The sequence below is a fragment of the Delphinapterus leucas genome, chromosome 19 (genome assembly GCF_059928025.1).
Source record: "Delphinapterus leucas isolate spDelLeu-1000000601 "Yukka" chromosome 19, BTC_Dleu_Yukka2, whole genome shotgun sequence".
In the NCBI taxonomy this organism is placed as follows: Eukaryota; Metazoa; Chordata; class Mammalia; order Artiodactyla; family Monodontidae; genus Delphinapterus; species Delphinapterus leucas.
The window spans coordinates 15064343-15079042 of NC_143147.1; the positions used below are offsets into that span (position 1 = coordinate 15064343).

At 56.9% G+C, this 14700-nt stretch overlaps 1 protein-coding gene across 1 annotated transcript; it reads right to left on the reverse strand.

Moving 5' to 3' along the window:
- Positions 1–4735: 4735 nt before the first annotated feature.
- On the reverse strand, positions 4736–12758 carry LOC149744753 (ephrin-B3). Its single transcript, XM_089900444.1, has 5 exons — positions 12542–12758; positions 10077–10369; positions 9815–9907; positions 9608–9712; positions 4736–9172 (listed from the first exon to the last, which is right to left on the reverse strand). The coding sequence occupies exons 1-5, from the start codon at positions 12661–12663 to the stop codon at positions 8763–8765; spliced, it is 1023 nt and encodes a 340-aa protein (XP_089756570.1). The 5' UTR covers positions 12664–12758; the 3' UTR covers positions 4736–8762.
- Positions 12759–14700: the final 1942 nt, after the last annotated feature.

Here is a 14700-nt window from a genome sequence, read left to right on the forward strand (position 1 = left end):
TGACCTCCTTAAACAAGGAAGAAAACAGTATTTGCAACCTGTCTCTTCAGCTTTTCAATCCTGACGGGCAGAAACCCTGTTCTGTGTGTACTGAAAAGGTGTCTTCACACAGTTGGCTGAGTCTGTGCTAACCGATTACTGAAGACCAAGAGCGTTCGATTCCAGATGTCCTGAGAACAGACTGGAAGAGGAAGGACAAAGGTCATCCAACAATGAACTTGGAATTGTGTCTGGGGGAGGGAGAAATGGGGCGATGAGGAAGGCTCAGTAGTGTCTCTCTCAGAAAAGCAGGAGGGCGGGAAGCGGGGCATCTCTGGCGGGCGCCCAGAGCAATGTCTGATTCGCTGGGCAGTTCCTCTTCACTCAGCTCTAGCCTGACAACCACCTGTGGCTTTTCTTCCTCATCCCCACAGACTGCCACAGGCATTGATCATACGCTATGAGTTTCACACTTGAAGGATTTGTACTTTGCTCCAAGGAACACCGTTCTATTAGGCCAACACATCAATAAAGCCAGGTACCACAGCGCGGCTTCTGCCATCAGTCTCCAGAGAAGCGTCAGGCTGTGCTTCCCTGCCTCCGGCTGGAGCCTCAGGAACATTCCGGTGGCAAGGCTGGGAGCCACCTCCCCATGGGGTTCGCCCCATGGTCCCACACCGAGGCCCCAGGAGGAGCCTTCTACTAGCCTGGGGCTCATTTTATTTCTCAGGAAATACCGTAGGGGGCCGGCCCTCTCCTCCAACCACCAGTGGCTACCAGTGGGCAAATTTCCCCTCACAGGAGCTTCCTCACAGAACTGTCACAACCGTCGCCGCTCCTTCCTCTCAGCTGCCCCTTCCTCTGCCCTCCCCCCGCAACGGCCCCTTCTTCCCTCGCCCCCGCAACTCTCCCTCGTACCCCTCACCACTGCCCCTTCTCCCCGTAGCTTCCCACTCTCCCCGGCATTCCTCCCTTCCTCCCTGGTGCCCTCCCCCGCCAACACACACCTCACGACGCCGACCCTCTCCTCCCTACGCCGACCGACCGGCCACTCCAGCTGAGAAGTTGCCCCGCGTGGCCCTCTCGGGCCGGCGCCTGCACGCGTCGCCTTGGCAACCCCGGGCACGGGCAGCGGGGGGGGGGGGTGGAGGGGGCGAGTGGCGGGGGCCCGAGCGCGCCGAGCTAGCGTCCTCGGCGCAGACGCAGAGACGCCCTGATCAGCCGCTCCCGGCTGGGCGGCGCTCACGTCACCCCGGCGGGGAGCCGGGGCAAGAGGGCTGGGGGGCACGGGGAAGCCGCTAAACCTGGCAGGCTGGAGGGGGGCTGGAGGGGGACGGGAGGCCTGGTCTGAGGACGGGCGGTAAGGACTGGGGCTGGAAACAATGAGTGGCCTCCCGCAGGACACTGAAAAGGCTGGGGGAACCCAAGCGCCCGACCCCGCGCGCGGGTCTGTGAGCTCCATTCCGGGCGAGTCCAGCAGATGGCGCCCGAGGTCCCGTCTGCGAGGCTCACGCGCGCTCTAGAAGGCGTTCCAGGATTTCGAGACAGCCGTGGCTGCAGCTGAGTCCGGGGAAAAAACCGGGGCTGGAGCACCCCTGCCCTCCCGCTCGTTCCCCCTTCTTAATTCGGACTGGGGTCTAGGATCGCCGGGCAGCGCTGGGTGGGGGAGGGAGGGAAGAACGGAACTGGAATTTTTGGAATCTGAGGATTGGCTTTGGAAAGCGTCGCTCGTTTTGGGGGGGACAGGAGGCGGGGACTCTCTGGGGAAGGTGACCGGGCCGGGGAGGGGCTCGGCTCTCCATAAGAACAAAGACAGAGTCGTGGGGAAGCGACAGGAGAGGGGTGTGAGAGGAGGGGCAGACGGCAGCCGGTGCTAGGGGGCGCTGCGGGCCGGGGTGCCAGAAGAGACGCCTGGAAGACTGAGCCGTACCTGGGGCTGGTGGAAGCTTTAGGGAGGCCTGGGAGATGCAGGGAGGAAGCGAGTCAGGGGGATGGGAAGGCACCCTCCCTGCTTCCATCAATAGTGCCTAATTAAGACAAAGCCCGCAGCGAGCCCACTGATTACATTTCCATGAGGAGCTAAATTGATGACATTTTCTTTGCTGGAGGAGAGAAGCTGGCACCTCAGTTCCCCCTTTTCCTGGTTGATGTTCACACCTGACGAGTCTCATTATGCCAGTCTGGCAGGGCAAGGACTGGCAGTCCCTGGTACTCCTGAAGGGCCTGTGGATTAATCCACACCTGAGCCCAGCTCTGACCTCACCATCCTACCTACCCCATTTTTATTTCCAGAATTGACAACCCCTGCCCTTGGCACCCCCCCCATTATCCTTAAAGGAGGTTTCTGAGCTCCTGCCCAGCCCACATTCCTGTTGCTGAGGGCACGGATTGAAGGAGAGAGGGGTCCTGCCACACCCCAAAATCAGCTGCACAGCAAGCAGGGCTAAGTGGGTGATCCTCTAACCAGTTAGGCAGTGGGTGGCAGAGAGGTGACATGATTGGTCAGATCCCCCAGGGAGAAAGTCCCAGAGGAGTGAAGATTTGAGGGGAGGCACAGGATGGGGAGACTTATAGGCGGGGCTCATGGCTCGCTCAGGGAAAGGAATGTTGTGTAGACCCCATTTCTTTTCTGAACCACCCCCCACCCCCACTGGCCTTGGCTGTGCCTAGGGATCCCAGCCCCTACATTATGCTAAATAGGTAATCAAACATCTTGCTTTGCTAATTACTGCTCAATCCGATTAAACGCCACTGAAGCTCATCAACAGAGGTGGAGGTAGGGAGAAGGGATGAAAGGGGGGGCAGCCACAGCTGTGATGGGGGTCTTGTCCCCAGGAGCTCTAGGGGACAGCTGAGAAACAGCCAGGGTAGCAAGACTCAGTACCTCGCAAAAGAAATGGGCAGAAGGGTTGTACGACAGAACCCTTCATCTCACTGCATCCTCCCAGCCTCAGGCACTCCCTCCTCCCAGGACCTTCATTACTCTCAGAACCCAGGCATCCGGCCATTCCCACAGCTCCCCACACACACCCCTGTCCCAGCTTTAATAAGTTCTGTTCTCTCACTGTCAATATTTGATTTCTCAGGGCCATCTCCACGGAGAGAGGGAGCTCTTCCCTTGCTTCCCCCCTACCTTGGCCCTTTTTTGCCCACCCCAGTCTCTTTGTGCCCCCAACCTTCTCTGAACTAGCTGACTTAATGAAATGATATTAAAGTCTTAAGCAACTCCAAAAGAATGGTTGTTATGGTGAAGGGAGTGGGCAGGACGCCTGGGTCCCTGAGGGGAGCAAGGGCTGAGGAGGGGGGAGAGTGAGCCAGAGGCTAAGGTCTGGAGGCCCCAGTCCCCAAGGGGGAGCAGCAGATTTAGGGTGAGCTGGGGGCTGGCCCTTTGGATTGTGGTGGGAAGTGGGGAGTTAGGGCTGGGGGCTAGGAAAAGGTGAGAAGAGGGAGGACATTTCTCCGGTCCAGGTCTCAGCCTGCTGTCCAGAGCATCCGTCGGGGATGGAGAGGCCAGCCGGGGGCGCAGAGCCCCTGTGCCAGCAGCCTCCCTGCTGAATGTGCCCGGGGCCGGTCCCGTGAGAACCAGAGTAGATTCCTCTTCAGCCCTGACTCATCCCTCTTCCCCCCGCACCCCCCCCCACGAGCAGACCCCCACAGGTGATTTGTAGCTGATGCCCTCACGATGGTAGCACCAGGAGGGAGTCCGTTCCATGACACGAACAGCCGAGAGCTTCCAGGAGAGGAGAGAACAGAGGCCAAGAGATGGGGAGCCAAGCACCAACCCCTCTGCCCCCACCCATCCCATCTCACTCCCCTGGGGACCCTGGCCCAGCCCCAGTCCCCTTGGGGTGGTGGGAATGCAAGGACATTTGGCTGGGCTGATTGATGAGGGAGGAAGCAGCCACTGGGCACTGAGGCTGCTGTTTGCTGAGCACACAGATTCCTCCCCACTCACCAGCTGCCGCCCCCTGAGGCTGCTGAATCTCCCCACCACCACCACTAGCCACTTGGATTGGACGGAGCTGATGCCTGAGTTTCTGATGGCAGCTGAGGGAAGTGGGAGAGCCAGGCCGTGGAATGCTTCGATTCCTTCTGGGAATCAGGGGACCCTAGGACCTGGTCCCCTCAGAACTCCCTACAGGACTCCACCTTTGCTGCTGCCTTTCAAACATCTCTCCTGTGCTGAGTTTTCACTCCCATTTATTCTGTATCCTTTTCCCTACCCCCACCCAACTCTCTGAGCCCATCCCAGCTAGCCCCCTGCCTCCAAACCAGCCTGCCACATTTCTCCCAGCCTGCCTACAGATCTTGAAACTCTCTCTAGGGCAGGGGATGCCCCACGTTTGTGACTCCACTTAGGAAGCTCTGTTTTTCATTCTAACTACATTTCCAGTTGTGATGTCAACCATTCCCCATCAGAAATCCCCACTGCAACCCTTTGCTCTGTTCTCCTTTTCTTAAAATCCTCAACATAGACCACAGACACAAACATACATACCTCAACCTAATTTACATCCTGCTTCTGTTCGGAAGGATGGAAAAGTGTGAGCTTCTGTCTGCAGCACAGCCCCCAGGACAGCCTCCATCCTATGCTGGGTTTACGTTCTGTGGTCCCCAGCTCTCTCACATCCTTTACTCCCACTCTGCTCTAGACTCTGTACCAGCAGCTGTACCACAGCCCCAAAATCTCAGCGCATTATCCCTGCCCTCCCAGAGCCTAAAATTTAGTTGAGGAAAACACAGCTCACATCCACACAAGAAACAAAGGGGACCCCCTCCCGCCCCAGACCTTAAAGTAAATGTTTATATCTTTTTCTATAAAACTGGTGTGTTTATCTGGAAATGTATTTTGTGTGCTGATTTCTTTGTATTTATTATAATGAAGTAAAAAAGCATGTTTTTAGGTCAAAAAAAGAAAGAAAGAAAGAAAGAAACAAAGGGGAAAAAATGGAAGACGGAGTTAGATCAACTTCCTAAATGTGGATTCTTCCTTGGTCACTTGCTACCCTACACGCTGAGGCTGGGGAAAGACAGGACGCATCTAGAACATGTGTGTGGTTGTGATGTCTTTCTCACTATTCCCAAGCCTGTCGAGATTTCACCTCTATGCTTTGCACTTGCTGTTCCGTCTTTCTGCTCTGCCCTTCCCCATAGTGCCTGCCTTCCATACTCCTCATTATTCAAGGTCCTGAACAAATGTCACCTCTTCAGAGGGACCCTCCTGACCTCCTAATTTAAAGCATCTTCCTGATACTCTCCATCCTCTTCACTCTGTTTTTTTATATCACTTATCACTACCAGAAATATTATTATGTTGTTCCCCACCAAAATGTGGATTTCATGAAAGCGGGGGCTTTGCCTTATTCACCTCATACTACCAGTGCCTGAAATAGTACCTGGAACAAAGCAGACATTTAATATGATGCTGAGTGAATGAATGAATGAATGAATGAATGTCTTCCTGCACCTCTTCTTGCTTTGTTGTACTTGTTACCCTAGGAGTGTTTTTGTGTGTTTGTACCTAGAAAGCGAATAGGATGGCATGTGTTTTTCTGTGTGGAAGTCACCTGAGCTTTCAAATAGCTCAAAAGATCACTACACATGTGGAAGGCTCTAGATCTTGCATTGTTAATGTCTGGGGAGAGGAGAGTCTATAGATGCCAGTTCTCTGAAGGGGTGTGTCCCAGGGTAATGTGCAGAATGTGCTGTTCCTCTCCCCAGCTGTGCATCTGTCCCCAGGTGTCTTCCTGTCTCTCAGCATGTTATGATGTCTCGGTTGCTTTGGTGAGATGTTTGTCTGTCACGGAGACTATTTATCCCCACTTCTCTTCCCTCTCTTCTCTCCACCTGTGCCTCTGGATATACGTGTAGGGGAGTCTTCCTTGGCTCCCTTGCCCCCTCGCACACACAGCCCTGCCCCAGTTGTGGACCCCTCCCTCTCTCAACTGGGCCCTGTTGCTGGGCTCTGGGTTGCCATAGTGACGGTTGCCAAGTCCCTGAGGCTGATAGCCAGCGATGGGGCTGTCGGCTCCATCCACGCGGGAGGTTGAGGGGGGCTTCCCATTGTGTGAAGAAGGGGATGTTGCCATGACAACCAACCCCCACTAAGGGGCAGGAACCAGCCCTTCCACACCCCCTCCAGCCTCCCCACCTCGGGCAGCTCCAGTGTGGGCTTAGAAGGCAGGAGTAAATTCCAGACAGCCCAGCACCTGGCCTCCCAGTTTTCAACTCCCCTCCTACAGTGCCTGCACCTCTCGGGACCCAGGCATCTTGCTCAGACAGGGGGAGGGGCAGGGGTCCCACTAGACAGAGGAGGGGCAGGAGGACCCCTTGACCTCCAGGCAGATGGGAGACAGCGGGAGGGGACCTAAAGTCAGGGGAGGGGCAGGCAGGTCAGAGGTTGTGACCCCCACCGACTGGCTGCAGCGATGCTCCTCGCTGCTGCTTTTGTGGTTGGAGAATGGGGCTGAGTCTAGGGGACTGGGCATCTGGGTTTTAGGGGGAGAAGAGCCTGGGTTATGGGTACACAGGGAGCCACGGGATAGGCAGCTCGATGCCTGGGTCCCTGAGTCTTCTGGGCACAGGAGTGCCTTGGGCAGGAGTGGGAGGGAATAGATTGAACACGTGAGCATGTTTTTTCCACTTTGTTTCCGACTGAGACTTGCCTTGAATCTGATACTTGGTTTAGCAATAGACACTTGGGCTTTCCCCCGTGAGTGAACACATATTCACAGACAGCCCCATTTGGGATGTATTGGCAACCCACTGCCACCTGGGTTCCTCTCTCCCTGCCCTGGCAGGGGCTGCTTTCCTCAGCCTCCTCGCCCAGCCCATGACCACACCCCCCTCCGCCAGCCAGGCCCTGTCCACCTCGCCCATCCAACACAACCCCCTCCCTACCCCTTGGTTTCATGCAATTCAACACTCAGCTGAAAAGCTGTTCTAATCACCATTTCTCTGCCCCAATTCACGTCCAGTCATTCTCCAGCCTTCTCATCAACTTTTGAAGTTTTTTATTTTTTTTTGGTTTTTGTTGTTCAAATTTCCCTTTTACAGTAAAACTATTGAGGTGACGGCCATACCCCGCCACCTCCCCCATGGCAATATCAACTTCCTGTTCTCTGGAAGGAGCGATTAGAAAAATCAGGAAGGAGCTGGGAACTACAGCACCAGAGAGATAGCTTGACCTCTGGTGGACAAAGCAACCATCTTGGCTGGTGATTGAGGTGGCCGACGTGGTGCCCAAAGGCAGCTCTGACCTAAAGGAAATGAGCTGGGAGGAAACTGAGGCAACACCCAATTGTGCACTAGTGGGCAGGAAGAGGTATCAGCTGGTCACTATGGAAAGACTGGCTGTTGCTAAGGACCACTGTCAGCTAGACCAGTCAGTAGGCCACCATTTTGGTCACTAAGAAGGGAGCTGTGTTGAGTTTGAAGGGAGTAGGAAATGGAGAATGTGATGAACAAGACAGCCATCCAGGTTACTGGGGACAACACGTGGGTTCTTGGGGTCATCCTGTTGAGTAACAGAGATTATACTGGGATATGGAAAGGGAAGAACAAGACAAATTGAGCCTGCCATGGCAGATGGCAGCCACCTTAGCTGTCCTAAAAGCAGCACAGAGAACAAGGGAAGGGAGATCCTGGCACATGACACTGAATACTAGGAAGAACCTCAGTCCACCCGATCTTCTTAGAGTAAGTTCCAGCTTCCTCCTGAAATGGGAAGTTCTTCCTGCCCGCCCTTCTCCACAGAGTAAGAACCATCCACCTCCCCCCACCCCCCAGACTAAGCCACTTCCGGTTCCAGCCAGACCACTTCCTATTTCAGAAGTGCTACTTCCTGTCCTGGATGAAGGCACTTCCAGTTCCTGCTGCACTGCTTCCACTTCCCAGGCCACTTCTGTCCAGGCCTGGTCACTTCTTGTCTGGAGCAAGTCACTTCCTGTCCCAAGTGGCCCATTCAGCATCAGACCAAGTCCACATGTGTCCTGACTGGTTCATAGCTTGCTATTGGCCACTGGACAAAACGGGACACTTCTCATGGTAGCTGTCATGACCCAACCATCCCAAATCGCTGGAGTAAATATGTAGAGGCCTGGGGCAGGGCAGAGGAGGAGGCCTTGCTACCCATGCCCTGAGCTGGGGTGGAGTGCCAGAGCCTTCCCCATAAGGCCCCCATTTTTGGCAGACTGAGGGGAGTGGTTGGTAAGAGAAGTCAGAAGAGGGAGCTGAGGGGAGAAATGCTTTGATGCCCCCACCCTGGAGATGGGAGAGGTACAGGATAAGAAGCCAAGAGGGTAAATAAAAGGAGGTACAGGGAGGAGGATGCTAGGGAAGAGGAACAGACCTAGAGACAGAAGAGAGAGACAGAAAATAAGAGAGAGAGGAGAAAAGAAGAGAAAAACAGTGAGAGGCAGAAAGAGGTGCCAACCAAAAGACAGACTGTTCCCACCCCTAGCTCTCAGTGGGTGAGGGGGACAAGGATCCCTGGGTCATGGTTAGACGAAGAGGCTGAATCTTTGCCCCCTCCCCAGGGGAATAGGACCCAGGAACACAGAGACAGAGAGGGGCACACACAGCCAACCAGAGGGCAGGCGGTCATTGGGTGGATGTCTTAGGGAATCCTAAAAGTGGAGAAGAGGTGAGAGCCAGGAGGAGCAAAGGAGCTGGGGGGGCAAAGGGGGCCAAGGAGATGCTAGAGGTGTCCCTCAAACCATGAATTAAACTGGAGGAGCACCCCACAAAGGGCTGGATCCAGGACAGCCAGGTCGGAGGAGCCCTCATACCTTGTAGTAGATGTTTGGAGGGCTCTGGGGGGGCCCATCCTGCACGATGTACACAGGATGCCCATAGTCACCACTCACCTTTTCATAGTGGGGACAAAAGGGGGGGTCTGCAGCCCCACCGCCCCGCAGAGCTATCCCTAGCTCCCCAGGCTCAGCCTCCCTAGGTCCCATCCCGCCTCCACCCCCCAGGCCCAGAGACCCTCCCCTCCCGAAGGAGCCAGGACCAGGGTGGCGACTCTCCGAAGGCTTGGCCCGCCGTCTCCGCCAACACATGGCACCCCCAGCCCCTGCCACGCCCAGCAAGAGCAGCGCCAGCCCCCCTGCTGCCCCGGCCACTGCGGGCATGCTGGGAGGGGGCAGGGGGCCTTCAGCACCCCGGGAGGTTGCATTGCTGGTGGGGTCACCTGGCAGGGAAGGGGTGAAGGAGGAAAGAGGGGGTGGGGCTGAAGGAGCCACCCGGGCATCTGGACACCCATCTTTGCGGGTCCCCATGGGTTTCCCCAGCAGTGCCCAGGCCCTTTGGGGACCCCACTTCCCCTCCCGTCCAAGCCCCACTCGGAATCCAGGTGTGTCCAGCCCTTCAGCTCCATGCCAAGGAGTCCTCCCCCCTTCTCTGACAGCACTGATTGAAGCACTGACTTGGCTAATTAGTTCTGATTGAGTCTTTTCCTCATTTGGCTTCCATTCCCCTCCCACCCTCCCATCCTCTCTTCTCCTCTTTCCTGTATCACTGCCCCCAAAACTGAAGAGGGAGGGAGGGAGAGGGTGAAGCTAGGGCAGCTGGGGTCCGAGAGCAGAGGAGGCTAGGGAAGACAGGAGGCTGGACCCCTGGTTCCTACCTGCTGTGTTCTCCTTCCCAGGCTCCAGGCTGTGGGCCACCCCTCGGTCTTTTTCCATGGGCATTTCAGACACAGGCTTTCGGGGAGCAGCCCCTCCTCGGGGACCTGGAGACGGGGAAGGGCCGAGAGAGGGGCTGAGACAGCAGCCCCCTGACCACGATGGTGCTGCCCCTCGGCCCCTAGGAGGTGTGCCCCAGCCCCACTCACTTTGTCCCACTCGAAGAAGCACCTTCATGCCTCTAGTGAGGCACACACCTCCCTGCAAGCTCTCCAGGCCTTCCCGGGTTCCATCCGATGTGGCTGGGAGAGAAGAACCAGAGGGAGAAGTTGGCCCTCCAGAGTCTACACCTATTCTGTCTCCATGCCTGGCCCCAACACCACACGAGGTGGCTCCAGTGGTCCCCTCCCTCATCTGCCCTCGATCCCAGGAGCACCTCCCCACTCGACCCTGCCCGCTGCCCAGCAGTACCAATTATGTAGTAATCGTGGTGTGAGCGGAACTCGTGGCCCCAGAGGTTAGGACTATACTCCTGGAACTTGATGGTGAAGCGGAGATCCAGATCTGGCCGGTCACAAGTGAGAAGGAGGTTTGGGGCAGGGGGTGCCTCACAGCGCCGGCCCTGGGCACCCCCTACCAGATACAGCTTGTAGAACTCGTAATTAGGAGAGGAGTGGGGGCCAGGAGGCCGGGCCCGGGGGCAGAGCAGGTCTAGCCGGTCCCCGATCTGAGGGTAGAGCACGTAACCACCCTCTGCCTGGAACCTATGGGGAGGAGGGCAAGGTGGATAAGGACGAGAGGTGTCAGAGGTCTGGTCCCCAGAGCTTTGCCTCCCTCACCCCACATCCCTGCAGGACAGCCTTTGTCTGAGTGGAGAGTCTGTTCTGACAGAGCAGGCACTAAGGTCTCTGGAAGCTCACGGAAGCAGCAGGAAGCCAGGCTCAGAGGTCTCCTGCCCCTTGGTGTGCCCAAATGCACTCTTCAGCCCGCCCTCACCACATGCACACTGCCATCTCTTGCTCCATCACTGGTCCTGTTGCCATGGCAACAGGATGCCAGTTACCAAGGAGCTGGCCTCTCTGGAACCACACAGCCCACCCCTCCCGGGTGATTTCACTATTCCATGGCAGTCAACCATGGGGGCAGAGCCTCCCCTCCCACAGGCCACCACTGAATTTCAGCGATTTCAGGGCAAAGGGGGCGGGGTGGGGGAGGGGGTGTGGAGGGTGATCCAGACCAGTGTCCCAAGTACCCAGGCAATGTAACAGGACACAAATGCCTGGTCTGGCAATGGCCCTAAATGGGGCTAATCGAAACAGCTGCCCCAGACATTTCCCTGCTCAGTACCCCACTTCCCTCAGGTCCCACACTTCTTAGGGAAAGTGCCCTATTGCTTTGGAATTGAAAGAGTTGACTTTTCGACCCACAGCTGATACAAGTCCACATCTCCCTCAGCCCCGGCAGCCACTGGCCCAGCACAGCCACTACTTGCCAACAGCTGCAGACAGGGTCTCAGAACTTGGTCACAGGGGACTGCTGCTTGGTATCTTCCCAGACTCCCAAATAACCCCCTCCCTCCCTGCCCCAACATCCCAAAGAGCTCCCAGAACACCCTAACTCCATTTTCTCAGCTCTATCAGGATAAGCCTAACTTACATCCTCACACTGCTCCTGATACTCCAACTGCATCTGGGAGTTGGTGGGTAGGAGACTGAGAGGGGAAAAGACATTTGAGATTAGACCCCAAGAGATATGGGAGGGAGGCCAGGACAGGAAATGTGAGGGAAGCTGTGAAGTAAAGAGAGGAAGAATAATTAACCTAGTTCTCCTTTAATGAGCATATAATATGTTCAAATACCTTACCTCTAATCTTCATAAAACCTGTAAGGATTGAGGATACAAACTCAGGAAGGTTAAGTGACTTGCCCAAGGCCACACAACAGAAAGCAGCAGAGCTAGGATTAAGACCTAGGATTTGATGAGCTCCAAAGCACACCCTCTTTGCATGGCCTCACACAGCCTCCCCAGGCAATTAGGAAGTTTTCAAAACACAAAACTCTTTTGCTAACAGGGAATAGGATCTGCATGGAGGCAAGGGACCCAAATGACCTCCCAAGGGTTCTGTCCTACTCTGTGTGGCTTGAAGTTTCATCTGACCCCTGGCCTTTTTTCAGAGCAAAGCAAGCATGCCTCAGAACAGAGGGTCTGATGGAAGAGTTTGCAGCAAAGATGGGGGAGGGGGCAACGGAGTCCTCAGGACTCCAGATGCAAGAGGGAAAGTGGGGGCTTTAGGGGGCTCCAGGCTTCTTCCAGAAAGAAATCTCCAAGCCAGGAAGGCAGGAAAATCTTCTGGTTGGGAAATTGTTCCACCAAGGACTCACAGACCCTCCGGCTGTGGGCAAGAGTTAGGAGACGGATGTGTGAAGAAGGGTCAAAAAGCCTTGGGGGAGTTGTCCCCAGTGCCCCCAAACTGAGAGCCCTTCCCTCCCATTTCCACCACTGAGTCCCTTCTGGGGAGGGAGGCACCCTGCCCTTCCTCTCAGCACCTCAGCAGCACCTACTCAGCTGCTCTCCTGAGAGCTGACATTAACCAGGCTCCCTCTAAGCCCAGCCCCCGACACCACACAGGTCTCCCACAAACCCAAATAACCACTCCACTGTCCTCCCGGCTACCCATGATCTTTCAAATCCTTGCCCCTTGGGGGTCTTTCAAACTCCTGACACATGGTTGTCACCACCCGCATCCAGCTCTGTGCATGGCCCGAGAGTCTGGCTCCCAAGACCACCTCTGTCTGGCTGCCCATCAGCTCACATCCGATCACCAGCACCCTCCCTCCGCCTCCTCCCAGCTCCGAGAACCCAGCCCCCAAAGTCCCTAAGGCTTCCAGACTCCCTGCCCACAGGGTGTGGGGTATCCCCACCCCCGGGCCGCTCACCTCTTATTCGCCGAATTCCAGTAGACGGGCTCCAGGCTGAGCCCAGACACCAGCCCCAAAAAACCGAGCAGCAGCAGGGCCCCGACTCGCACGCCCCCCGGCCCAGAACGGGGGGCCCCCATGACCCCGCCAAGGCCTGGGGGGCGAGGCACCAACTCCCCCAAAGTCGCTCACCCCCTGGGGTGACTGCCTTGGCCGCCCGGGCTATTCTGCCCCGGCCACCCGGGTGGCTGATGCCCCCCGCTCCCACGCGGACCCGCTTCCTGCTCCACCCGCGTCCCCTCTCCGGAGCGCTCCGCCCGCAGAAGCCCTTCCAGGGGCCGTCTGCAGGCGCCCTGCGCCCCCGGCCCACGCGCCGGCACCCCGGTATTTATGAGCGGGCCTAAGTGGGGGACTGGGGGAGCCGGGGACCGGGCGGGGGCGGCATGGGGCGCCGGGCTAGGGAGCGGGGAAGGGGGCGCCGAGCCGGAGCCCCAGCCTCGCCGGGATTGAGGGCAGCGGGCTAAGGGAGGAAACCAACCAGTCCTGAGCCCAGGAGGGGGGAGTTAAAGGAGAGGCGGGGAGGGGGAGAGGATGGCGGAGGGAAAAACCGGAGCTGGAGCCCGAGTCGGAGCGGGCGATCATGCAGCCCACGCCCCCCACACCTCCCTCACCTCGCGCACCTCCCAGCCCTCACCCCGCCGCCCCGCCTCACTCCCCCGCGCGGTCTCTCACGCCCCCTTTGTCTCTGCAACTCTCCGGCTCTGGCTTAGTTTCTGCCCACCTCCCCTCCTGCCCTCGGATCGCCCGAGCGGTTGGAATCTTCCGCTCCCTCAAATCCAGAAAGGCTCTCGCCCTCTCCACCCCGAGGAACCCAGCCCCTTTCGCTCCCGCAGCCCCCTCCTCCCCCATCCCAAAACAACACCGCTGCTCCGGGGAGGTCTGAAGAGAATAATAATAACCTTGAAGGCTCCGCACTTTACAAAGTGGGCTGAGTTGACCTTCTCGACTACCTGTGTGAAGTGGGAGGGGCAGAGCTTAAGGATCCCCGTGGCAGTGATGAAGAAACTGAGGCTCAGAGAGGCCCTGTGACTTGCCCAAGGTCACACGAGGAATCTGGGATAAAGCCGAAACCAGACCCAGGCTGCCGAACTCCCACTCCTGGGGTATCTTTTGTCACAGCCTCCTAGACCCTCTACTGCTATCTGGAGGTTGACGAAAGGCAAGAGATTCGGGGGTAAACTTGGGCCCTTCTTAGATGGTTGTGGGGAGAAATGGGGCCGGGAGATACGGAGAACCTACAACCCAAAACCCGCATGCAGCCGGAAGGGCTGTTTCCAATTATCCTGGGGGAAGGGAGGAGGATTTGCCTTTTTGGGTGTAAGAACCCTGGCTTTCAGCACCTCTGGGCAGAGGTGACATTTCTCTCCCCTCTCTAGTCGTCGCAGGCCTCCAGTCCCTTCCCTTAGGCTGTGAGGTCCAGAATCAAATCCTCTGCTGACAGTATCTCTTCAGAGACCCCCTTCTCAGTGTGTGGCAAGGTGGGGGGAGGGGGGAGCCACTGCTTGAAATAACATACCCCCCAAAAAGACAGAGCTGATAAATGAAGAAACCAGACCAGCGACAGCTACTGAATGACTCTCGCCCTTGTCCTGCATCTAACGGGAATACAGAATGTGACATCTGAGTTTTTCGGCACCTTTACTCTTTCATGTGTGCCCTTGACTCTGGCTACTCAGTCACCTGCCTCCTGGGGGAGTCCGGGGGAGGGGGGGGAGGCGGTCCTCCTCTCCCCTTCCCCCAGAGCTGACTAATGGTCCCTCTGCTGCTGGATGATGGTAAATAGTGTTGAGCAGGAGTGAGCGGGTGTCTTGTCTGTCACCATCTGCACAGTCTCACACAGTCACACGCAACAGTCTGACACACAGCTCCTGCCACTCCTGCTCAGCCACACTCACCCTGACCCCTGCTGCCCCCACCTTGGGAGTGAGATTTCAAACAGGTTCCCCCCTTCAGTTTACCAAGTTGCCTAGCAACCAGCCAGTCAATGGCATGAAGCCCCACCCCCCACTTACTTGACTTCACACCAAGCTCAGCAGCCCCATTGGTTCCCGCCTAGTCCCACCTCTCAAGCCTGGTTTCAGGAACAATATGCCAGTCCCCAGTGCTGCTGGACCCGG

Coding starts and splice junctions, on each gene's coding strand:
- LOC149744753 (XM_089900444.1), bottom strand. CDS start 12,663: ATGGGGGCCCCCCGTTCTGGGCCGGGGGGCGTGCGAGTCGGGGCCCTG. Junction 10,370..12,541: donor TGGAATTCGGCGAATAAGAG/GTGAGCGGCCCG, acceptor TCCTCCCCATAG/GTTCCAGGCAGAGGGTGGTT. Junction 9,908..10,076: donor CCACGATTACTACATAATTG/GTACTGCTGGGC, acceptor CTTCTCTCCCAG/CCACATCGGATGGAACCCGG.